At 35.7% G+C, this 26,705-nt stretch overlaps 1 protein-coding gene across 1 annotated transcript in view; it reads left to right on the forward strand.

Moving 5' to 3' along the window:
• Nucleotides 1-16,120, forward strand: part of ZNF804B (zinc finger protein 804B) — a 580,773-nt gene extending 564,653 nt beyond the window's left edge. The window contains exons 3-4 of the mRNA XM_068972343.1: nucleotides 6,725-6,855; nucleotides 12,457-16,120. Of these exons, the coding sequence (XP_068828444.1) occupies nucleotides 6,725-6,855; nucleotides 12,457-16,120 (3,795 nt within the window). The remainder of the gene's footprint in view (nucleotides 1-6,724; nucleotides 6,856-12,456) is intronic.
• The last annotated feature ends 10,585 nt before the right edge of the window (nucleotides 16,121-26,705 follow it).

The following is a 26,705-nucleotide window of genomic DNA, read 5'->3' on the forward strand; positions in this document are numbered from 1 at the left end:
ACACATATGTATGATACATTCTGTTTTACAGAGAAATTTTGAGGAACACAAATTTTTAATTTTCATCACAAACAGACAGCTATGTGAAGGTTTAAAAGGAAAGTGTTTTGTTGTGGTAGTGCAAATATGATACCCTCTCTATTGGGAGGCAGTAGGATATCACAGGGCCTACTTGGTGGCTCAGATGATAAAGTGTCTGCCTGCAATGCAGGAGACCTGAGTTCAGTCTCTGGGATGGGAAGATCCCCTGGAGAAGGAAATGGCAACCCCCTCCAGTACACTTGACTGGAAAATCCCATGGACAGAGGAGCCTGGTAGGTTACACAGTCCATGGGGTCACAAAGAGTTGGACATGACTGAGCGATAGGTTCGAAAGGTTCTAATAACCAAGGGCAAAACTGAAATAAATGAAAGTTGCTCAGTCATGTCCAACTCTTTGTGACCCCATGGACTGTAGCCTTCCTGGCTCCTTTGTCCATGGAATTCTTCAGGCAAAAATGCTGGAGTGGGTAGTCATTCCTTTCTCCAGGGGATCTTCCCAACCCAGGGATCAAACTCAGGTCTCATTGCAGACAGATACTTTACCATCTGAGCCACCAGGGAAGCCCAAGAATACTAGGGTGGGTAGCCTATCCCTTCTCCAGGGGAGCTTCCTGACCCAGGGATAGAACCAAGGTCTCTTGCATTGCAGGTGGATTCTTTACCAGCTGAGCTCCCAGAGAAGCCCAAGGGCAAGTTTCAAATAAAATTTATCAAGGAAAAGTTTGACAACAAATCAGTGCTTTAATCATAAATTCATTATTTTCTTCAGTAGTTACATATGATCTTGGATTCACAGAAAATAAAAATATTTCGATGAAACATAAATTATTCAACACAAGATGAGTAATGTACTCAACATGCTTCCCTTTTCTATCCTCTCCTTTAGAAAAGGCTCCACCCACTGACCTTGTAAAACTGTCCAGATGTCTTAGTCATCATTATGGTTACTATTTCTGATGTCATTGTTTTTTGTGTATATATATATATATATATATATATATCCATCCATTGTTTTCTGAAGATATATATATATATATCTCCATCTACCTGTTAGTATTTTCCTTTTGTCCAATGATACTCTTTAACATTTCTTATCATGTGGTTTTCTGCTGTTGAATTCTTTCAGATTTTAGTGTTTGATATCATCTCTATTTCACCCTTTTTTAAGGATATGTTCACTGGGTCTGGAATTTTATTTTTCAAAGTTTTAAATTATCTTTCAGAAATTTGAAACTGTTGCTCCACTATATCCTCAACTGCTTGTTTTTAATGAGAATTCTGCCACCCTCATATTCGTTCTTCTGGACAGAAATATGTCTTTTCTCTCTGGATACTTTTTTAAATTTTTCACTTTTTTCCTGGCTTTGAAAATTTTCATTATGCTGAGCCTTGGTGTAGTTGTCTTCACATCACTTGTGCTTGAAGCTTTTTAGGGGAGAGGGGAGAGAATCTGTGTATTTATAGTTTTCAGAAAATGTGAAATATTATCACCCACTGTATTTTCAAATATCTCCTCCTCTTTCTTCAGAGACTCCAACCATACATTTGTCCACTGTCTCTTTTCTACTTTTTTGAATATATACAGTTATAACTATCTTAATATACTTTTCTACCAATTCTAGCATCTGTGTCAGTTCTGTATTGGTTTTGATTGGTTGACTTCCTCATTTTTGGATGTGTTTTCTCACTTCTTTGCATGCCTAAAAATCTTTGATTAGGTATCATTTATTTTTCCTTGTTTGTGCAAGTTTATATTTTTATAAATATTCTTGAGTTTGGTTCTGAAATGCAGTTTAGTTGCTTAGAATCAGATTTATACTTTTAGCTTTGATAAAATGATAAAAATCATTTCTTAGGCAAATGTAAAGCAGTGTTCAATATGTGGCTAATTATTCTCTGCTGAAGCAAGACTCCCTGAATTCTCTACTCAGTGTCCCAAGAGCTTTTCCAATTTTGTTGGCAACAACAGGCACTATTTCTGGTTCTATATGAATGCTAGGCATGGTTTCCTTTAGTTATTTAAGGTGGTTATTTTCTTGGCCTGGCATAGTTGTCTTACAACACATGTAGTACTGATGAGTATGCCAAAATTTGAAGGGCCCCCTCTGCAGAACTCTGCAGGGATTTCTTTGTGTAGTCTTGAGCACTCAGCTTTGGCCAAGACAAGACTGTGACTTCAGGTCATTTTCTAGTTTTCTGTGTTCATTAAAAATATTTTAGCTTTGCTGATTTCCTCAACACAGCAATTCTCCATCCCCACCTCTCAGTCTATCTTAACATTTCCTGTATGCTTCTAAAGCAACTTGTCCACTCTTTCTTTTTTTAAAATAAATTTATTTATTTTAATTGGAGGTTAATTACTTTGCAATATTGTATTGGTTTTGCCATACATCAACATGAATCCACTAGAGTTATACATGTGTTCCCCATCCTGAACGCCCCTCCCTCCTCCCTCCTTGTACCATCCCTCTGGGTCATCTCAGTGCACCAGCCCCAAGCATCTCAAACCATATTATAAAAATATCTGTTCACTTGTTTCTCCCTTGAGGGAAAGGTAGTTGATTTGTGCATTTCTATATCTGCAGTATATAGTAGAAATTAACAGTATTTGTTGTAGGATGAATGAGACAAAATTCTCAATCATCTCTGTAACTCAGAAATAGGAGTACAATATTGGAATCTGAAAGGCTATTGAAAGAATCAGGTATACCTGGAAACTTTAAACAAGATTTGAATAATGAGATTCATCAGATGTTGTGAGTGAATGAGAACAGGTTTCCTTTCATAGGCTATTCAGGTTTTATATCCTAGTAATATCAAATATTGTTCGGTAGTTTGAGCATTATTTGTCATTGCCTTTCTTAGTGATTAGAATGAAAACCGATCTTTTCCAGTCCTGTGGCCACTGCTGAGTTTTCCAAATTTGCTGGCATATTGAGTGCAGGACTTTCACAGCATCATCTTTCAGGATTTGAAATAGCTCAACTGGAATTCCATCACCTCCTCTAGCTTTGTTCGTACTGATGCTAGAAAGGCCCAATTGACTTCGCATTCCAGGATGTCTGGCTCTAGGTGAGTGATCACATCATCATTATTATCTGGGTCATGAAGCTCTTTTTTGTACAATCTCCTGTATATTCTTGCCACCTGTTCTTAATATCTTCTGCTTCTGTTAGGTCCATACCACTTGTGTCCTTTATAGAGCCCATATTTGCATGAAATGTTCCCTTGGTATCTCTAATTTTCTTGAAGAGATCTCTAGTCTTTCCCATTCTGTTGTTTTCCTCTATTTCTTAGCACTGATCACTGAGGAAGGTTTTCTTATCTCTACTTGCTATACTTTGGAACTCTGCATTCAAATGTTTATCTTTCCTTTTCTCCTTTGCTTTTCACTTCTCTTCTTTTTACAGCTATTTGTAAGGCCTCCTCAGAGAGCCATTTTGCTTTAGTGCATTTTTTTTCCATGGGGATGGTCTTGATCCCTGTCTCCTGTACAATGTCACGAACCTCTGTCCATAGTTGCCTAAGAAAGGCAATGCCAAAGAATGCTCAAACTACCGCACAATTGCACTCATCTCACATGCTAGTAAAGTAATGCTCAAAATTCTCCAAGCCAGGCTTCAACAATACATGAACCATGAAATTCCAGAGGTTCAAGCTGATTTTAGAAAAGGCAGAGGAACCAGAGATCAAATTACCAATATCCACTGGATCATCGAAAAAGCAAGATAGTTCCAGAAAAACATCTATTTCTGTTTTATTGACTATGCCAAAGCCTTTGACTGTGTGGATCACAAGAAACTGTGGAAAATCCTGAAAGGGATGGGAATACCAGACCACCTGACCTGCCTCTTGAGAAATCTGTATGCAGGTCAGGGAGCAGCAGTTAGAACTGGACATGGAAAAACAGACTGGTTCCAAATAGGAAAAGGAGTATGTCAAGGCTGTATATTGTCACCCTGCTTATTTAACTTCTATGCAGAGTGCATCATGAGAAACTCTGGGCTAGAAGAAGCACAAGCTGGAATCAAGATTGCTGGGAGAAATATCAATAACCTCAGATATGCAGATGACACCACCCTTATGGCAGAAAGTGAAGAGGAACTAAAAAGCCTCTTGATGAAAGTGAAAGAGGGGAGTGAAAAAGTTGGCTTAAAGCTCAACATTCAGAAAACGAAGATCATGGCATCCGGTCCCATCACCTCATGGGAAATAGATGGGCAAACAGTAGAAACAGTGTCAGACTTTATTTTTCTGGGCTCCAAAATCACTGCAGATGGTGATTGCAGCCATGAAATTAAAAGATGCTTACTCCTTGAAAGGAACGTTATGACCAACCTAGACAGCATATTCAAAAGCAGACACATTACTTTTCCAACAAAGGTCCGTCTAGTCAAGGCTATGGTTTTTTCAGTGGTCATGTATGGATGTGAGATTTGGACTGCGAAAAGAGCTGAGCACCAAAGAATTGATGCTTTTGAACTGTGGTGTTGGAGAAGACTCTTGAGAGTCCCGTGGACTGCAAGGAGATCCAACCAGTTCATCCTAAAGGAGATCAGTCCTGGGTATTCTTTGGAAGGACTGATGCTGAACCTGAAACTCCAATACTTTGGCCACCTCATACGAAGTGTTGACTCATTGGAAAAGACTCTGATACTGGGAGGGATTGGGAGTAGGAGGAGAAGGGGACGACAGAGGATGAGATGGCTGGATGGCATCACCAACTCGATAGACATGAGTCTGAGTGAACTCCGGGAGTTGGTGATGGACAGGGAGGCCTGGTGTGCTGTGATTCATGGGGTCGCAAAGAGTTGGACACGACTGAGCGAGTGAACTGAACTGAACTGAATATCAAATATTAAATAAACATATCATAGAGTATTTTATGTTCAGTAGTAATTGAGAGTAAAGAATAAAATAAATCCTCTCCTCTTATTAAAGTAGCCACGGTCTCTCTTTCACTCAGTTGAACTGCATTCCCTGTGAACTGCATCCATTATATTATGCTGGGCAATTTCCAAAATGTCTTTGCTCATAAGATAACTAAACCCAGTAACTAGCTAATTATGCATATGCGGGCTGAGGAGGTGAGAGTAGGAGGGTAAGTAGAAATGGGGATTTTTATAAGCCTCTCACGTCTTCTGACCAAGGCTTTAAGGTTTAGGTCTTACAGCTCTAGAGTGTTATCAGCTCTAGAGAGTTGTTGAACCTTTTTTCTTTTTCCCCTTGATAACACATGGGCCATAATTTTATTTTTTGAAGTCTCCTGTTTTTTAAAAGGCCCTGAAGCATTTGTCAAAAACCAAATTTAGGTTGACTCTGCTTTTTTCTCTGTGGTTGTTTCTAGTTCTGTGAAACTCTTGCTCTTTCTGCTCAGAATATTTTCTTTGAGAGAGTATTCTGTTTCCCTCCTTAAACGCTTAGCCTGGAAACAGTGATTTGACTACAATCTCTTCTGAACATGTTCCCTTTCAAAAAGGAAACTAATGATCATTAAAGGTCTTGGTCCTTATTCTGTAGGTGAGAAATAGTCTACCATAATATAATTGCCTATTTTGCCTTTCCTGGAAAATGTCTTTTTATACTTTACTTGGGAAATAAACACAGATTAAATGACACGGATTTCAGGCAGTTTAAAATCATTTTATATGGGTTAAGAAGGCTACTCTTTAAATATACTCTTAAATCAGGATTAAGCCCCAAACTTCAAGATGCTCATTTGATTGTGGCTGTATCTCAATTTGTTCATTATCATTAGGCTTCCCTGGTGGCTCACGTGGTAAAAGAATCTGCCTGCAATGTGGGAGATCTGGATTCAATCCCTGGGTTGGGAAGATCCCCTGGAGGAGGGCATGTCAACCCACTGCAGTATTCTTGCCTGGAGAATCCCAATTGACAGAGGAGCCTAGCGGGATATACTCCATGGGGTTGCAAACATTTGGACACAACTGAGCAACTAAGCACAATGCCATATTCTGAAGTAGTGATCCAAACAGGTAATGAGTAGCATTCAGTCTTCACATAAGGCAATTCTTTTAGAGACAAGATTAATTAAAAGAAGTTGTAGGCCAAATCTCTATCCTGAATTTAAATCCCTGACCCATTCTTGTCCTCCTGGATACAATATAGAAATCAGAGTTGGATAAATATCTCCATGAGAGGAAAAAATGAATTAAGAATTGCATTTAGAGCAAATCTTACACAATAACAGATTTCTTTACTGAAATAAACTCATTTTACCCAGTGTATTTCATCACAGCAATTTTCAGGAATAAGAGTAGTTATGTTTTATAAGTGAGAGAGCTGGTGACATTGCATGGAAGAAAGTGCATTGCATAACTTTCTCTCCCTTTATACCCATTCATATATTGCACAATATCCTCCACTTATGTTTTCACAGGCACAGAGATGATTGCAATAACATACCCAGGGTGGTCCTGGTAAGGACTGGGGTCCAGCTTTGCAGTACAATTCTTTAGTGATTGTGACAAGCTTTGATAAACATCCCAGTTGACAACTAAGTTGATCTTGAAGCAGAGAAGAGAATTGATGGAGAAGGTGCTTCCCTGTCCAGAAAGTAACCTCTGTACCCTGGACCGAGTTTAATAATGAAGCTTTTGGATGGAAAAGAGATATATTACTTATTCATAGCATCCTTTCTGTTTTACTTCTTTGTCCACAGAGACTGAAAGAATTAAAGCAACGTGAATTTGCTCGAAATGTAGCTTCCAAGTCATGGAAAGATGAAAAGAAACAAGAAAAAGCACTTAAGCGACTTCATCAGCTGGCTGAGTTAAGGCAACAGTCTGAATGGTAAGAATTCAAGGTGCCTCAGATGGTTCAAAACTCTCTTCAGCTTCTCAGGAAATTTCAATGATATATTTGTTTGGTTCTCTAAACAATGTAAACAAATTATAATCAATCAACAGATATATCTGAAGGTACATATTCCTAATAGCTAAAGGTTATAAATTAATGAGTTTGACATCTGGGTTTTTTCTTGCCTAATATTGTTAATGTGTTCTTTAATGAAATGATCCAAGAATGATTCTAATATACAGGCATTTATTGTATCCAGGTGATTTATATGTATCTTATGTATCTCTATAGTGCTTCACAGTTATTTTGTCTTGTAATGTTAATTTTTAAAAAGTCATAAGTAACAATGCATCTTCTGGGAGAGGAAATAAATCTGTGCATTCCACTGTACACACCTGAAACTGGAATAAATGGCACTATCATTGTCTGTATGACAAACAAGACATAATTAATGCAGTTAAATTTACCACATGGTGCCATTTAAACTGATAATTGTAACAAGCATTACACTGATACATTCTTGTAGCTGAAAAATAGCAGTTTTACATGAGCTTGAAACTCCTGAATGTTTTGTAGTAAGGAGATTATTACCTGGAGCTCAATTACACTTGCAGATTGTGATTTGTGTTCATATGAATCATACTGAAAGAGCACTAATGTAGCTAATTAATGTAGCTGACAGCAAGCTGGTGAATTGTGACATTTGTAGTTCTATGCCAAAATTTAAAATCCTATTGCTTAAATGAGAAACAATATACAGTAAACTTGGGAGTGAATGACTCAATTATAATAGCATAAAATATTAGATCTCATATTTACTTTTAAGAAAATATTTTTTAGGATCAATTTTGAATTAAGTTTCAGTTAGCATTCACCTTGCAACTACTCAAGTATTTTTGTCACTATTTAGAATATTTTAATTTGCTTATAAAGATGTAAAAAAGATAATATTAGAAAATAAGTGAGAAACTTGATATAAAGAAAAAAATAATAAAGGTTAGAAGACCATGTGTCCAGAGGTGAGGTTAATACAAAAATGCATATTTTTAGGGCACATGCAATCACAGAAACAGGACACATAACTGGTACTGAACTTATTACTTGTCAACACAATAAAGATCAAACATATTGTCAATAAGATATCAGACAGTATATCTTGTCAAAGGAGGGCTTAGAAGGAGGAGATAATTGAGAGAATGTGTTAATTCCTGGATGATTAATTATGAAGTACAAAAAGTCAAATTATAAAAGCAGGGCAAGTCTCACTGTAGAGAGACCCTTTAGATAGGTTCTTTAAAGTCACACAACAATAAAAATAGGAGTAGTCTTAATGTACAGAATTTTGATTCTTTTGTTATTATGAAAGTTGTCACACTTCTACATTTCTCCTCACTCATTCCTTATTTTCTTTTGGAAGTAGACAAAGGATCAGAGGAGACTTGATGGTGATGACAATGATGACGATGATGCTTTTATTTAAAAGTTCTAAGTATACAGAGTTATCTAGGAAGTGTCCTGAAAATTAAAATAAATGATAAACTCTATTGGGGTTGAGCTGCCTTTGGAAATCTTAATAACTAAATGAAAACAAAACTAGGCATTTTCTTCCGTAGAGTAGTTAGGCGCTCTGGGTCCCAATCTGATCATATTGTTAGGAAATAATAGGTGTTCAGCTTCCCAGATACAGAACTTGGAACTAGAAAAATTACTTCATTTTTTTTTCTATTACCCACCATCTGCCCTACAGACAATTGTTCTCTCAGATTAGTAGCCCACTTGCCCTAAGGGAGGTCTGTTCATAGCATTATTAAGTATTTTCATTTTGGCAACTGAATTGACAAGTGAAAAAAGTCATCTGTGTTACTTCTCGAATAACCCTTCTTTGTCCCTTGTTCTCATAATGAGGGCTTCTGAGTAAGATGACATAGATAACAGAATTCTTCCATGACCCTATGGAGAGGAGAGATGAATTTACAGGTAGTAAGAATATTTGAATAAGATTAATTTAAAAAAAATGATAGCAGAACGATGTTAATGAATCTTATAAAGGGCAGTCAACCTTAGCGACCTCTTAGGTAGATCAACACATGATTCTTCAGTAAAACTAATTCTCTTATTGGGAGAGGAAAGGGATTCACTCTGTTCATAAATTTCTACTATGTATAAGTCTAATGCATCTTGATATGGACATTTTTTTTCAACATTTAAAAGTTGTGACCGTTGCTTCTGAGAGTATGACATTCTTTATATAAGAGCTGGATAATGTGGAACATTAGGAAATTATATCGCTTAAAAAATCATGTTATTTTGATATGCTTTGCTTCCTATTTGAAAAGTGTACTTTTTGCCCAGGAGAGAATTAAATTATGCATATGTTGAGTTATCAAGCATTGGATTTGGGAGAACTATTGAAGTGGACAAATCCATTAATAAGAACTAAAGGGTAACTAATGTCATTTCAAAATTATAAATAAAAATAATTAGATAAAAATACAGAAATAAACTAAAAATTATTCTAGAGGAGAGAGTAAAATTGTAAATGGGAGTATGACAGCAAAGATTAAACCTTTGATCATGTTACAAGGCATAAACTTGAATTTAAATAATAAAATTTAAAATATCACAAAGATAAAAAACTAGAATCTTCAAAAGTAATAAAAATAAATTAGATTTAAGGTATAGGAAATTAAATTTTATAAAGCAATGAGATAAAAAGTTTAAATCATAAATATAAGAAATAGATATGAATAACAAGGATGAAATGTTACTATTGTGAAAATATAATCATAAATGTATATTGAATTGTAAAGTGAGAACAGAATAAGGACAAGAAGAGCAGAATGTAACACATAAGAGCAAAGAAGCTTAAACACATTTGGAATACTACAAAAGGACGAAGCTTTTACACATATTAGAAAGATAAATGGTGAAGTGAAACAGCAATATAGAAAAGAATATTTAGACTAACATAAAGTAAAGAAAGAAAATGCATGAAACAATGCCAGAATAATAAGCAAAACCATTATTAAGGAAAAAGAGAATCTAAAAAATCATCCAGTATCTACATCATAATGGAATAATTCAAGAAAGGAGATCAATGTGATGAACAAGAGAAAAGTTTTCATTATGAAATAGTTACTGTAAGGAGCAGACCCTTTAAAATATTTTCCAAATTTAGTTTTCCACAATATTCAAGAATACAACTCTAAAGTTACAGGCATTATTAGTTCATGGAAAAAGCTGTCTGAAATTATTAAAGACTGGTAACTAAAATTATTGTTTGTAAAACAAAATCCATATGGATATAATAAACAACAGATTGGATGTTGAAGAATATTGAATCCATAAAACAGAAATTAAAAACAAATTCTTTTTCTGAACTAGAACAAGAGACTAAAAGAAGTAGAGTATTAATATAAGTAATAGGACCAAAGCATATAGTCATGAGAGCAAATAAATTTAATGTATAAATTCTAGGATAATATACTAGGATAGGGAAGGGCAATAATCAGATAAATCAGAGAAGAAAATGTATCTGAGCTGAAGAAGTTGAATTATAAGTGCCCAGAAATGCTGGAAAAAATTAACCAAAAGAAATCAATTTGTAACTATAGCTTGGTAAAGTGAGATATACACATAATTATTTGTATGTATTAAGTGTAACAAAATACATATACATATATGTACATGTGAGTGTGTAAGTGAAATTTGCTCAATCGTGTCCAACAGTTTGTGATCCCGTGGACTGTAGCCCATGGAATTCTCCAGATCAGAATGCTGGAGTGGATAAGCTTTCCCTTCTCCAGGGGATCTTCCCAGCCCAGGGATCAAACCCAAGTCTCCTGTATTGCAGGCAGATTCTTTACCAGCTGAGCCACCGAGAAGCCCAAGAATACTGGAGTGGGTAGCCTATCCCTTCTCCAGCAGATCTTCCCTACCCAGGAATCAAACTGGGGTCTCCTGTATTGCAGGTAGATTCTTTACCATCTGAGCTATCAGGGAAGCCCCACAAATGTATATGTATATGTATATATAAAATAAAATATATACATGTAAATTATGTATATATACATAGTTCATTGTTTGAAATAAGCATAACAAAATATGTATACATAAAAAGGAAAATTAATAAAATCATGGAAATACACAAGTGGATTTGTTTCAATATGAATAAAAGTAGGCTAATTAAATATGTCTCTATAATATTAAACATATAACGACAGTGAAGGAAAGCAATAAAATTTGGTGAACACAAGGAATGTCATGACACCAGAGTTCTATGGCAGTTGATCAAGTAGTTAAGTGAAAGCAATAAGAAAGAATTTGTCAGAACAAAGGCTAGGAAAGGACTCCTCCCCATTAGAATTTATGCTACATGTGAAAAAGATATCTGTTATTTTAGTACTATTTGCTCAAGCAATAAATGACTGCATAAAAATGAAGTAAAAATCTAAAATAGGAAAAGGCCAACAAAGCATGTCCAAAATTGTGGAGGGAAAATAAAAAAGAAAAAGAAAGCCAGCTCAAAACCAACAAGCAAAGCTGAAAGCAAGTCAGCTCAAAGCAAGAAAAAGGAAAACAAAGCCAGCTCACAATGATGCAATTTGTATTGCTTTCCCCTGCAATAAAATTTGTTTTGTAGTAGGTGTTTCACAGAACATTAGAGAAAATTTTAATCTAAAGAGTTTTGTCTATTTTATGTATCACCCTTTCTAGTTTCTGATTGAATTGGTAGTCAAGCTCAAAACAATAATCTTTAAAAATCTGTCAAAAGATAAAATATATATATGCAAAAAAAGATAAAAGGAAAATATTTTGACGAGTAAGAAGCTAAAAAGGTTTCAGACTAATTGAAGACACTGAGGTGGCATGTAAAAATGTGTGTTACTTTCTTAGAATTGATCAAATTAGTGACAAGTCATAAAGATAGAACTAATTACCCTGTTTCATAACAAAACAAACATGAAGGGATTTTAAGACTGAGGAAACAAAAATTATATAGTGCTTGACCTTGGCATCACCAACGCAATGAACATGAGTTTGAGAAGCCCCGGGAGATGGTGATGGACAGGGAAGCCTGGCCTGCTGCTGTCCTTGGGGTCTCAAAGAGTCGAACATGACTGAGCGACTGAATTGAACTGAACTTTAAACTAAAAAAGTGAATAAAAGAGATAGTTTTATGCTTTTGAAGTGACTTTCATTTCCGTTTTTTTTCTCCTATGTAAGTGAAGGCACTAATTGGAAAACTCTTTGCAAAATAAGGTTAAATCTATATTCCAAAGAATTAGTAGTCTCTGGGGGACATATTGTGATATAAATACCATGCTTTATTTTCTTTAGCAGCACTAGCATAAGATATTCGCTTGCTATTGCTTTTTGCTAATTTCAAAAAAACTGACTTAAGCAAAGCATTTTAGAAATAGCTACTATAAAACATAGAGATACTGTTACATAAATGCAATGAAATTGTTATATTGCAATAGACATACTTCAAAAATAGTATCAGAACCCATCCTCATACACTATGAAATGTTCATATATAGATAAGATTTCAAATTTGATGTCTTAATTTTTAAATATTTGTTTTATTTACAGTGTTTCTGGAAATGGACCAGCATACAAAGCCCCCAAAGTAGCTATAGAAAAACAACTTCAGCAAGGAATTTTCCCAGTTAAGAATGGTAGAAAGATAACATGCATGAAGAATGCTCTTCTCCTTAAAGGAAAGAATCTCTCCAGAAGCATTGCCGATAAGCAGCGGTCCACCACAGCAAATCGACACCAGTTGCAAACAGACCGACATCGTTTGTTTGGAAATAGGGTACCACAAACATCCTCAGATCTCAGCAATGCAAATCATAGGACGGGAGTGTCATTTTCTTTTTCCAAAAAAGTGCATCTAAAATTAGAATCTTCAGCATCAGTTTTCAGTGAGAACATGGAAGAAACCCACGATTGTAATAAGTCACCCATCTACAAAACAAAATCAACCGCAGAGAAATGCATGTGCTGCAGGTTTGCAAATGAAGATACACATCTCACTAAGGAAAAAGATATAAACATCTCATCAAACCATCTGGAAAGTATTTTACACAATACTCTCTCCATAAACTCTCAAATTTTGCAAGACAAGAATGACTTTGTTGATGAAATGCTGGAAAGTTCAATTGGCATTCATGCTTCATTCAGTAAATCTAACATTCATCTTTCAGATGTAGATTTTACTCCTTCCAGCAGAGCAAAGGAAACTAAAAACACATTGAAGAACACTGCAGAAAACCACATTAATCACTCATGCCAAGCCAGTGTTTCCTCTAGCCCAACAAACATTTACAAGCATAGTGATGCCAGGATATTTGAATGTCTGGATGAGTTTCCACCAATAGAGCCGAGCGAACAAAGCAGTTCAGTTTATCTGAATCCCAAGTCCAGAAAGGAGAAGAGAGAAAAATCGTTAGATAAAACAGAAAGAGTTAGCAGAAATGCACAAAGTTTTATAAGAGAAGCATATCCCCATGATGTGAAGTCCAAAGCATTGCCTTTTCTCCACGTAAAAAGCAAGGATGGCCATACCACTCTCCAATGGCCAACAGAACTTCTTCTCTTTACAAAAACAGAGCCCTGTATCTCTTATGGCTGCAACCCATTATATTTTGATTTTAAGCTTTCTCGAAACACAAAGGATTGCCGTGATCCAGAGGATTTAAAAACAGAATTGCAGAAAGAGCCCTCAGAAATGAAGACTACAATGGAGAATCAAGTCTCAGGTTTAATTAAAGACCAACAAAAGTTAATCCAAGAAGATAATCGGTCTCTGAAACCAAAGATGAGGATAGCTGATCCAGATTGGGAAAATTTCCAGAGGAAATATAATTTGGGCTGCAACAATTCTGAGCCCAGTATGAGTGAATGTAATTTTAGTGCAAGTGATTTGGAAATGAAAAATCCTGAAGTGCCTGCTTACCTTGATATCTCTCTAAAGAATTGTGTAGGAAACAATAAAAATGGTGGTAATGAACTTCAAGAACCTTCAAGGGCCCATTGGCAAAGCTGCCAAAGGGTAATTCTAAATGATGCAAATGAGGGCCTATCTTTTTCTCCTTGCATCTCTAGGACGAAAAAGCATAAACTGATTTCTTGTGATCCTCATCTGGATGTTGAAGAAGGGAATCAGTTCACCTGGAAGTCTAGTCCTTACACAGTAAGGGATCACAGTGACCATGGGAAGGATTTCAGTGTGATTTTGAATAGTAACTACATCAGTATGACCAGCGGGGTTTCTGGATGTGGAAGAGCAAATTACAAGATAAGTTCTCCGAAGGTGTCTCTGAATAGATGTTCTAGCCCTTCAGACACATCCCATGTCAGTACATCCAGCTTGAGAAGTTCTTATTCCAATCATGGGTCCAGTGGACATGATAGAGGTAATTTGCTCTACTTTTGCAAACGAGAACATAACTCAGTTGAAAGGCACAAACGGAAACGCCGAAAGCACAGTTGTCTCTGCTTGTCTGATGAGCTAGCAAAGAGTGACTGCCCACAGTCTGAAATCGAAAGAGGAAGGAGCTGCAAATTGTGGGAATCAATTAAAAATGAAAAATATTCAAAACATGCTTATGGTCATTGCAGAGAAAAACATAAACTGGGCAAAAATCAACAATTTTCATGGCAAAAATCCAGAAGAATCACCCAGTGTGACTTTAGCTCACAGGTTTCTTGTGCTGGAAACGGTGAAAATCCACCTAATTGCCAGGGACCTCAGCACAGCAGATTGGGCTCTCACTCAAGAGAGAAAATGTATTACTTAAACAAAAGTAAAAGGAGTCAACAGTCTTTGGACAGCCCTCATATTTGTGATCTGGGAAAAGTAAAACCCATGCAATGTAACTCTGGGAATATCAGCTACCTTCTAAGGAACTATTCAAGAAGCCCTTCAGATACCACAGAGTTGAACCCTACAGAAGGAGAGAGGACCTCCCTGACAGCCAAAAGCCTTTTAGAAAGAGTACAAGCCAAGAAATGTCAGGAACAATCAATTCAGTTTGAGATCTCATCAAACAGCTATAAAAATGAATCCGAGACTCTTTCACAAATCCAATGTGTAATTCCATTTACACCACCAGGCTGTAACAGACCTTCATTGCCTTTGCCTGAAAAAACACCAAACAAAAGCAGAAGAAGAAAGGATAAAGGCAGTGCAATGCAAGAAACTATTGATAAAAACAAAGTCAAAATTTCCCCGACAAATGATTTTACTGTTTTAGTGGGCACTGATTGTGATAATCATCTTTCTAAAGGTATAATTCATGTAGTAGCAGAATCTCACTCACCAAACATGAAAAAGAACCCAACAACAAAAGAACAACCAAAATCATTAATCAGTGAAGTCCAACCTTCTGTTCAAAGCTGTGACCCAGTGCCAAATGGTTTCCCTGGTGCTTTTCCATCTAATAGATATAGTGGTATTACTGATTCAATGGAGACCAAAGAGAACGACATGAATCTAGACCTACAGGATGGAAGCATGCAAATGAATCAGACAGAGGGGAATATAAACTCTTACTATGACAGAACTATGCAGAAGCCTGACAAAGCAGCAGATGACTTAGAAGTGTGTCATAAATCTCTCTCTCCTCCATTAATTCAACAGCCCATAACATTTTCTCCTGATGAAATAGATAAATATAAGCTCCTACAGCTACAAGCCCAGCAGCATATGCAGAAACAGCTCCTATCAAAGCATCTTCGAGTTTTGCCTGCTGCAGGGCCCGCTGCTTTTTCTTCAGCCTCCACTGTACAGACAGTTCCAGGTCACCAGCAGGCTTCTATAACCACCATCCACCACACATTCCTGCAGCATATTGTTTCTGCTTCCATAAATGCTCATAATGGTCATCTCCCTATAGCTCATCTACATCCTCTTTCCCAGCCGCGTTTTAATCCATTCACATTTTCACCTTTGACCCCAACCATCATCCCTGCACACCCCACTTTCTTAGCAGGTCATCCCCTGCATTTAGTCACCACTGCTCCCTTCCACCCGTCTCACATAACATTTCAGCCCTTGCCCCCTGCAGCATTTATCCCCACCTTGTTTGGCCCTCACTTCAACCCAGCTACAACTTCTATCATCCACTTGAATCCTCTAATTCAACCAGTGTTTCAAGGTCAAGATCTTTACCATCATTCTTGCTCCAGTCAGATGCAACCATTAAATGGAGTGAAAGAGGCCTTAAATGTGTCAGCTCGCTTGAACTAAAAGCCCTTCTTCTGGATAAATAAAACAAACTGTCAGTACCTACAAAATGATGTATTTAAAGTGGTTTGATTATTATTATATTTAAAAGGGTGGTGCAATGCAAAAAATGTGACCAATATAGAAATGTAAACTGAATTGCCAATATTGTAATAGAAGCATTTTAAGAATCTCTTAATTTGCTAAAATTAATTATACAAATTTAAAATAATTTGATAGAAAGGCAGAGGGGTATTTTTGGATGAGTTCTCATGTAATGTGAAACAACAAAAAATTTAGGCATATTAATATTAAAAAATTAAATGGAACATAATACTCTATCTTCTAGGTGTTCGTTGAACGAGTGAGTAAATGAATGAATGAATGCACATTTGTTTTTATTCATCAGGTAATAATAAAAGATCAGTGAAACAAACTAATTATGTGGTAAAAATAGTTCCTATGGTTCACTATTTACTAAGCTTTCAATCAATGTAATCTGTTTCAACCAATATAAACTATATTTTCATAGGAAATGAGAGATAGCAAGAAATTTTCTAACTAATTCAGATTAAAAATTACTCTTCAATGCAAAACAATCTTATCCACATTGTATGGCTGAGTTTGTGTGGAAAATTTAGTTATCTTCATTTCACACACTTCTATGTTAAGAGAATTTTGTATTTGCAAGAATCACCAATATCTAAAGTTAAGAATATTTAATTTTGGTATAAGAAAACACATATTTGCAATTGTTAGTATTTGATCATGCAAAATAAAGCTAAAATATACTATGAATAATATTTTAATACATTGGTCAAACTTTCAAATATTATTGGGATTAAAATACTAAGTTTTCTTTATTCTCAGAAATCTGTGTTCAGCCAACATATGTATATCAATTACATATGAGGTGAAGGTATTGAAAATGTCAAAAGTCTTATCTGATATTTATTGAGAAAAACTTTAAAGAGTTTGGTGTGTGTTTGTTCAATTTTGTTAGAAACTAATAAAATGCAGCGAATTATGATTAATAAAATCACCATTCCCATAATTTTGCAAACAATTTTAAACATTCATTCAAAATACTTTCTGACCCACAGAATTTGCATTTCTACATCTATGTTTCTGAGTAGCCCTTCAGTTCAGTTTATTACTTTATATTCTTAAAAGCATAGAAAACTTGTGTGACTACATAGCCCCCATAAGCACAGGTTTCAGAGAAATTCAAATTAAACAAAACTGGAGGTAATCGGCCATCACCGCTGTGTGTATGATGATGCAAACTTCCCTATCACTAAAACCTGAGAATGATGGCTTATTCAGCCTTGGCTTCACAGGTAAGAGAGCTGTCCTTACAGAAACTCTCCTCTGTATCGAGAGAGTCAGGCCGAGCACTAGACCCTCATTATCTCCTTTAATCTTCGTAAATGTATTTTGAGATCAATATTGTCATTTCTCTGTACAGATGAGAAAAAATGAAGGATTCGGTCCTTAACACTTGCAAACAATAACTGATGTTGGTAAGGGATAGAGAATAAATTGAATCAAAAATTTTAGCATAAAGAAGTCCCATAGTTTCCTAGATACCACCAGAAACTTGTGGGATGGAAGTTTTGACTGGAGTATGGCAGTGAAAAATCCTATTTTATCTAAAAGAAATAGAAAAAAATGGAAAAAATCATCAAATAGCAAAAAATTCTATACTTGTGTGGAACTCCATAAAAGTTATTATGAAAGACCTTTGATAAACATGAATGATTTCAAAAAAAATAGATGACAAATGACCCAGCACATAAAAAGGAAACTAAAGTGAATGACTGTTTCCTAAAACAGATTACAAAGTTGACATAGATCCAAGACAGAATAATTACAGGACCTCACCAGGAGACTTATCATGAAAAAGACAGCACCTGATTAATATTTATAATTGTCTTGGTGACAATTTAATATCTCAGAAGGTTAGAACAGGGAACCTCTACTTGGGCACTTAATTTTGACTAGCCAGGGTAGCCTGATAAGAATTGATGGCATGGAAATGACTATCTTATATTATCAATGATGAAAATGTTCATTGGATATACTTACTCTCTTGCACTGTGAGAAGACAGACTTTGCAATCTAAATAAAAGATAACTTGTACTCCAAGTAGGAAATTATAAAAGTTATAGCATAACATGAGGAAATCTACCATTACAAAAGATTTCAATGAGAAGAAAAATGTAGTCCTTTAAACATCCCAATATAAACAGAATAAGAAAAACATTCAGAGTAACTGAAAAATTCTTGTACATTCATAAACAGTAAGACAATAGCCATAAATCAAAAATGAACAGAGACCAAGTTAAAACCACTTAGGTAACCCAAATATTGGGAAATCAAAACAAATTGCTTTTTTAATTTTGATGAATGAAGAGATGATCTAATAATAATAATGTCACTTCAATCTGATTTTGTTTTGCTTTCCTTATTAAGGAGAAACATTCTTTCAAGTGGAAATTGTAGAAACAACATGGAGAGGAAATTTGGGACATACAGAGAAAATTATTTCCTGGTCACTTTCAATGAGTTTGAATCTTCACATTTAGGAGAATTTTACAGAAAATATTAAAATTACCTAAAGAAAGTCTCATAATTACAATTGTTCTTGAGGAAACAGGCAGACTGGAAGAGAAATTAGAACAAGCATGTCTAATAAAAGAAAGAATATTTAATGTAGATATTAGTGATTTAGTTCAGTCAGTTCAGTTGCTAAGTCACGTCTGACTCTTTGCGACCTCATTGACTGCAGCACGCCAGGCTACCCGATCCATCACCAACTCCCAGAGTTTACTTAACCTCATGTCCATTGAGTCGGTGATGTCATCCAACCATCTCATCTTCTGTCATCCCCTTCTCCTCCCACCTTCAATCTTTCCCAGCATCAGGGTCTTTTCAAATGAGTCAATTCGCATCAGGTGGCCAAAGTGTTGGAGATTCAGCATCAGTCCTTCCAATGAATATTCAGTACTGAGTTCCTTTAGGATGGATTGGTTGGATCTCCTTGCAGTCCAAGGGGCTCTCAAGAGTCTTCTCCAACACAACAGTTCAAAAGCATCCATTCTTTAGTGCTCAGCTTTCTTTATACTCCAAATCTCACATCCATACATATCTACTGGAAAAACCATAGGTTTGACTCAATGGACTTTTGTTGGCAAAATAATGTCTCTAATATGCTATCTAGATTGGTCATAACTTTTCTTCCAAGGAGCAAGTGTCTTTTAATTTCGTGGCTGCAGTCACCATCTGCAGTGATTTTGTATCCCCTCCAAATAAAGTCTGTCACTATTTCCACTGTTTCCCCATCTATTTGCCATGAAGTGATGGGATCAGATGCCATGATCTTAGTTTTCTGAATGTTGAGTTTTAAGCCAACTTTTTTACTTTTCTCTTTCACTTTCATCAAGAGGATCTTTAGTTCTTCTTCGCTTTCTGCCATAAGGGTGTATTGCCATTTCCTTCTCCAGGGGATCCCTACCCAGGGCTCGAACCCTGGTCTCCCACATTGTAGACAGACGCTTTACCATCTGAGCCACCAGGGAAGTCCTCAATGATCCAATAGTTGTTGCCAATTTGATCTCTGGTTCCTCTGCCTTTTCAAAATTCCAGTTTGAATCTCTGGAATTTCATGGTCCTGTACTGTTGAAGCCTGGCTTGGAGAATTTTGAGCATTACTCTACTAGCATGTGCTACTGCTAAGTCACTTCAGTCGTGTCCGACTCTGTGCGACCCCATAGACGGCAGCCCACCAGGCTCCCCCGTCCCTGGGATTCTCCAGGCAAGAACGCTGGAGTGGGTTGCCATTTCCTTCTCCATTGTGTGAAAGTGGAAAGTGAAAGTGAAGTCACTCAGTCGCGTCCGACTCGTAGCGACTCCATGGACTGCAGCCTACCAGGCTCCTCCATCCATGGGATTTTTTAGGCAAGAGTACTGGAGTGGGGTGCCATTGCCTTCTCCGTACTAGCATGTGAGACGAGTGCAATTGTGCAGTGGTTTGAGCATTCTTTGGCATTGCCTTTCTTTGTGATTGGAATGAAGACTGACCTTTTCCAGTCCTGTGGCCACTGCTGAGTTTTCCAAATTTGCTGGCATATTGATTGCAACACTTTCATAGCATCATCTTTTAGGATTTGAAATAGCTCAACTGGGATTCCATCACCTCCACTAGCTTTGTTCATAATGATGCTTCCTAAGGCCCATTTGACTTCACATTCCAGTATGTCTGGCTCTGAGTGAGTGATCACACCATCATGATTATCTTGGTCGTGAAGATCTTTTTTGTATAGTTCTTCTGTGTATTCTTGCCACCTCATCTTAATATCTTCTGCTTCTGTTAGGTCCATACCATTTCTGTCCTTTATTGAGCCCATCTTTGCATGAAATAGTCCCTTTGTATCTCTAATTTTCTTGAAGAGGTCTTTAGTCTTTCCATTCTACTGTTTTCCTCTATTTCTTTGCATTGATCACTGAGCAAGGCTTTCTTGAAACTCTGCATTCAAATGGGTATGTCTTTCCTTTTCTCCTTTGCCTTTTGCTGCTCTTCCTTTCTCAGCTATTTGTAAGGCCTTCTCAAACAACCATTTTTCTTTTTGTATTTCTTTTTCTTGGGGATGGTCTTGATCCCTATCTCCTGTACAATGTTACAAACCTCCTTCCATAGTTCTTCAGGCACCATGTCTACCAAATCTAATCCCTTAAAACTATTTGTCACTTCCACTGTATCATCTTAAGAGATTTGATTTTGGTCATACCTGAATGATCTAGTGGTTTTCCCTACTTTCTTCAATTTAAGTCTGAATTTGGCAATAAGGACTTCTTGATCTGAGCCACAGGCAGCTCCCAGTCTTTTTTTTTTTTGCTGACTGTGTAGAGCTTCTCCATCTTTGGCTGCAAAGAATATAATCAATCTGATTTTGGTATTGACCATCTGGTGATGTCCAGATGTCTGGTGATGTGTAAAGTCTTCTCTTGTGTTGTTGGAAGAGGGTGTTTGCTATGACCAGTGTGCTCCCTCGGCAAAACTCTTAGCCTTTGCTCATTCTGTACTACAATACCAAATTTGCCTGTTACTCCAGGTATTTAAAGATAGCATATTTATAGATAAAATTTTAAGCAGAATATTTAATGATGGTCTTTAATTAAAAGACAGTCACTAGTAACTCTAACAGGTGCACTAAGACCAAATAATATGAAAGCAAGATTATTTTTTCTCATGTATTCACTTTATTTCTTATTTAACAAATATGTACTAAGGACCATGTGCTAGGCAATAACCTGACTGTTGTGGATATAATAATAATAAAAACTAAAATAATACCATAATGTAATTTAATTCTAACTGAGTTATAGAAATAAAAACCAGAATGCTGTCGCTGCTGCTAAGTCGTTTCAGTCCTGTCCGCCTCTGTGTGACCCCATAGACAACAGCCCACCAGGCTCTCCTGTCCCTGGGATTCTCCAGGCAAGAACACTGGAGTGGGTTGCCATTTCCTTCTCCAATGCATGAAAATGAAAAGGGAAAGTGAGGTCGCTCAGTTGTGTCCGACTCTTCGCGACCCTAGGGACTGTAGCCTACCAGGCTTTTCCGTCCACGGGACTTTCCAGGCAAGAGTGGGATGGCATCGCCTTCTCCGAAAAACCAGAATAGACAACTAAAATAATATAATACTATGCTAGATGATGATAAATGCTACTGAGGAACATAAATAGGGAAAGTAGATAAAGATGCTTGGTCAGGAGTAGTAGCTAAAATACAATTTTAGGTAGGTTAGTTAGAGGAAGCTGTACTGTGACAGTGATATTTCACCAATAACCTGAAGGAAGTGAGCATTCTAGGCTGAGATCAGATTTCAACAACTCTCTGCATGTGCTTATCAAACTTAAACTATGAGAACACTGTGACTAGAAAAGAGGGTTTCAGAGAATTATGAGAGATAAGGTTACAGAAGTAATTTTGGAGCAAAATCATGTGGGAATCACACCAACCATTATAATGGCTGGCTTTTACTGTGAGATGAGAATCTATTGGATAATTTTAGCAGATGAGCAACATGATTCTTACTAGATTTTACCAGGCTCATTCAGCTATTGCATTGTGAATAGTTGCTGGGGAAGTGAATTTGGAGAACAGAGATGAATAAGTAGATTGCTGGTCAGGAAGATCTCCTGGAGAAAGAAATGGCAACCCATTCCAGTATTCTTGCCTGGAAAATTCCATGGACAGAGGAGCCTGGAGGTCTACAGTCCTTGGGGTCACAAAGAGTTGAACATGACTGAGTGCCTAGTGCTTTCATTTTTTGAGTGTTTCTGGCAAGAGAATGCAATGACTTGCTCAGTGTTAATCTAGTGGAAATATTGAGAAAAGGTAAGATTCTGGATATTTTGATTGTAGGGCTGAGAAAATGTGCTTCCTATTGGGTGTAAAGTATAAGACAAAGAAAGAAATCAGAGGTAACATCATACGTTTCGTGCAAACGACTAGAAGAATGATTTCCTGGTAACTGAAATGCAGAACACTGCAGGAGGATGATTAGTTTAGCTATCCCGAGATCCCTTTAAATCTTGAAGTAAAAGCATTGCATTGGTAGTTGGTAAGAAGAATCCAAAGTTTGAGTAGAGGTGTGAAAGGACAGATAATTTCAGAAATCATTAATTTATAGAAAGGTGTGAAGCCATTACCCTGAATAATATCAACAGGGATAGGTAGGATGGATAAGAGGTTCAGAGACTGAACCCTAGGTCACTCTGACTGTTAGAGTGGAAGTAGAAGGAACCATATATCCATTCTTTTGCAGAATTTTTTTTCCATAAAAACAAGACCATGATGAACTTCCAGGTTTCATAGGAAGAAATCAGAAAAATGTGTGCGCCTATCAGGCAAGTAAGGAAAGTGACTCAAAGAAGTGAGAGTAATCAACTCTGTCACATGTTGCTGAGTCAGGTAAGAAGACAGAAAATTAAGTATCTCGTTAGTCACGTAGTGTTTCTTTGTTACCTTCACCAGAGATGTGTTGAAGTGACTGGGAGCGAAATACATTAAAATGTATGGGTATTTTATAGAGAGACATTTTATAAATATTCTTAGGAACTGTAGTCAGCACTGTATGACAAATGTGCTCGTTAAACGAGGTGTATTGAGACCTGGACTAACTCCAAATTTGAGAGAGGGTTATAGAGACTGCTTATAAGTCTTTGTGTAGAACTCTGTTACAGTCAACCTTTTATAAACAGGGACAAAATCATGGAAGACGTGTCTATCAAACAGGAAAACACAAACCTAGGACTAGGAGTGTAGTGAATGCACAATGCAATTGAGATAAATTCCAAAGGATAAAAATGGGGCAAAATTTGAAAGGAGAAGTTTAACATGAATAAATGTCAAATTCTATATTTATCTTTAATTAACAGAGCTTTGTACATATAGATTATTGGGGAGACAGAGCCTCATTCTAGTTCATCAATAAAATGAAGGGTTTAGTAGGTTCAAGCTGCATATGATTCAATGATTTTTAAGAAGTTGCAAAAAGTTATGAAATATTAGGTTATATCATAGGAATTATATAAAATTAGTAAAAAGGGATTCATGTTTTTAAGATTATTTTTATTAATATATAACTACATAACATTCAGTTCAGTTCAGTTGCTCAGTCCCATCATTACAAATTTTTTCTCATGAGTACTTTCAATATCTACTCTCCTAGCTACTTTCACATATGCAATGCAGTATTATTAACTATAGTCACCATTCTGTACATTATACACCCTTGATTTATTCACTTTATAACTGGAAATTTGTATTTTTAAACCCCTTTCATTTTGACAACCTCTGAGCCCTACCTCCCTGCCTCCGGCAACCATCAATCTGTTCTCTATATCCATGAGTTTGAGGTTTTTGTGTGTTGATTGTTGCTTTGTTTTGATTTTTAGATTTCACTTGTAAGTGCGATCACATGGTATTTACTTTCTCTGAATTATTTTGCTTTGTATAATGCCCTCTAGTTTCACCCCATTGTTGCAGATGTCAAGATTTCATTTTTTATTGATAAATAATATTCCATTGTATACATATACATATATACATTTATATATATATATATCACATTTCCTTATCCATTCATCCATCAGTGGACATTTAGAGTGTTTCCATGTCTTGGCTATTGTAAATAATACTGCTATGAACATGGAAGTGCATGCATCTTTTCAAATTATTGTTTTTAATGTTGCTTTTTCAAATATCTAGAGGTAGAATTACTAGATCATATGGTAGCTCTATCTTTAATTTTCTGAAGAGCTTCCAGACTCTTTTCCATAATGGCTACATCAATTTATATTCCCACTACAAGTGTATGAAGGTTCTCTTTCCTACACCTCTTTGATCTCTTGTCTTTTAAATAGCAGCCATTCTAACAAAATTTTATTTTGCTGTTGAGTTTTATGAATTCTTTATATATTTCGAATGTTAACACCTTATCAGATATATGACTTACAAATATTTTCTCCAATTCAATAGATTAGACTTTTCATTTTTTCAGTGGTTTCCTTTACTGTGCATAACATTTTTAGTTTGATGAACTGTTTATTTTTCCTTTTATTTGTCTTAGGTTTTGGTGTCATATCCAAAAAATCATTGTTAAGACCTATGTCAAGAAATTTACATACTGTGTTTTCTTCAAGGTGTTGCACATTTTCCAATCTTACATTCAAGTCTCTAATCCTTTTTGAATTAATATTTTTGTGTAGTATAAGATAGCAGTTTTTATTCTATAAGGATTTTTTTTTTTTTTTTTGAGCTTGGATAGAATAGACCATTTGTCGAAAACTCTGTGCTGTTCCAGGACACAATTTAAGAGAATTGTTGGCAAACTGAATTGGATGCATAAGTGGCAGATGTGACCAGTTAAGAGATCAGATTAATTTTATGCTTTCACACTGATGAATAACATCAGCTCTGTGAATTAACAAAAATTATTAACTAAATAAAAACTAAATTTTTAAATATTCTAGAGAAATATTGGGTTAAGTAGTTTTACTTTACTTTGGTATATCTCAGAATATTTGACAAGCAGCACGTACTAGACATTTCCAGGAGAAGGATAGAATATGTTGAATTTCCAAAAGTAATGAAAACATTTTTTTTTTTTTTTTGCCCATGCACTCTCTCATGGAATTAATGCTTTGTAGAACAGACTCTGGTAATTGCCATATGAAAAATAAAGAAATCATTATGTGCACTGCAAAGAGAAGAGCACTTGCTGTGAAAAGAAATATATGAGAATAACTTTCTAACTTTAAATATCTAAAAGGTAGCACAGAAATGTATACAGTGGAAGATCATATTTATTATCTTTAAGGCAGAAAGGGTAAATACTACAAAAATGTAGATGTTGACTCAACATGAAGAATAACTCAACAATTTAAGTTATTTGTATAAAGTTGTAAAATCTCCATCCTGAAATATTCAAGAACTTTTGCATATTTGGATGAGCAAAAAAAATTAGAGCTTTTCAGAATACTTTTCCTAGAATTTTGCCTGTGATCAATGACATATCCAGTTATTCTCCAATATAATTTCCAAGTTGTTGATTCATAGGGCTTCTTTTTAAATTAAAAAGAAATTTTTAATTTTTTCATCTGATTTTTTTTATCTGATTATACTCAAAATATTTCTGCTATAAAGAACATTCTGAGCCATTCTCTTACTTCCCCCAAATTAGTCTGTGGGCTCAAATTTTTTTTTTTTTCACTTGAAGCACACCTTGGAAGAAAATTAAATAAAAATTCTAATTATATATTGAATTATAAAAAAGATTATTTTTAAATAATTTTCACTGTGACAGATTTTATTTTCAACTTTGTTTCTTTCACTTGCACAATTATTTAACAGTTGACTTTCCTTTCATGCTATTACTTGGTTTTTATGGAATTATTCTCTTTAAGGGATTACTCTTTCACACTTGGATCACAGAGACACATTTTTTGTGTGTCTTAAGCTATAAATGCTTAATTAAAAATGAAAATGTTTTAAGAAAGACTATAAAATCTTTACACACACAAATAAATGCACACACTTATCAATATATTTTTCCTGGAGATTGAGAAGGAATCCAGCCTCACTGGATTCAAGGGATCATTAAATAAAATAAGTGCTTAGTATAAAGAACTATAAATTTGGAAAACTTCATCTACATTTTCATTCCCTGTCATATTCAGCAAGAAAAATTAGAGTGGGTTATAAAAAACTATATTACAGTATTTCCTTTGAGTTCACTTTTATGTATGTTATAAAATAAAGGAAGAAATTAGAACTCAGGGAGTAGATTGGAAAATTCCCAGCTCCCAGGAATTTTTCACTCAGGCAGACATTTCATAGAATGATCCCCTGAAATTTCTATTTCACTTATAGAAAATGGATTTTGACAGTGACTCCTTTTCTTCAGTTTCTGCCAGGACTTAATGGAATCTCCCTGTTATTTCTGAATAGAAATATATTCAAAGAAATTAATCCTATACAGCCTTCCCATTAAACAGAATACTTAATAAGCAAAATTACTCAGGATTATATTTCCAGCTC

The sequence above is a fragment of the Capricornis sumatraensis genome, chromosome 5 (assembly GCF_032405125.1).
Source record: "Capricornis sumatraensis isolate serow.1 chromosome 5, serow.2, whole genome shotgun sequence".
Lineage (NCBI taxonomy): Eukaryota > Metazoa > Chordata > Mammalia > Artiodactyla > Bovidae > Capricornis > Capricornis sumatraensis.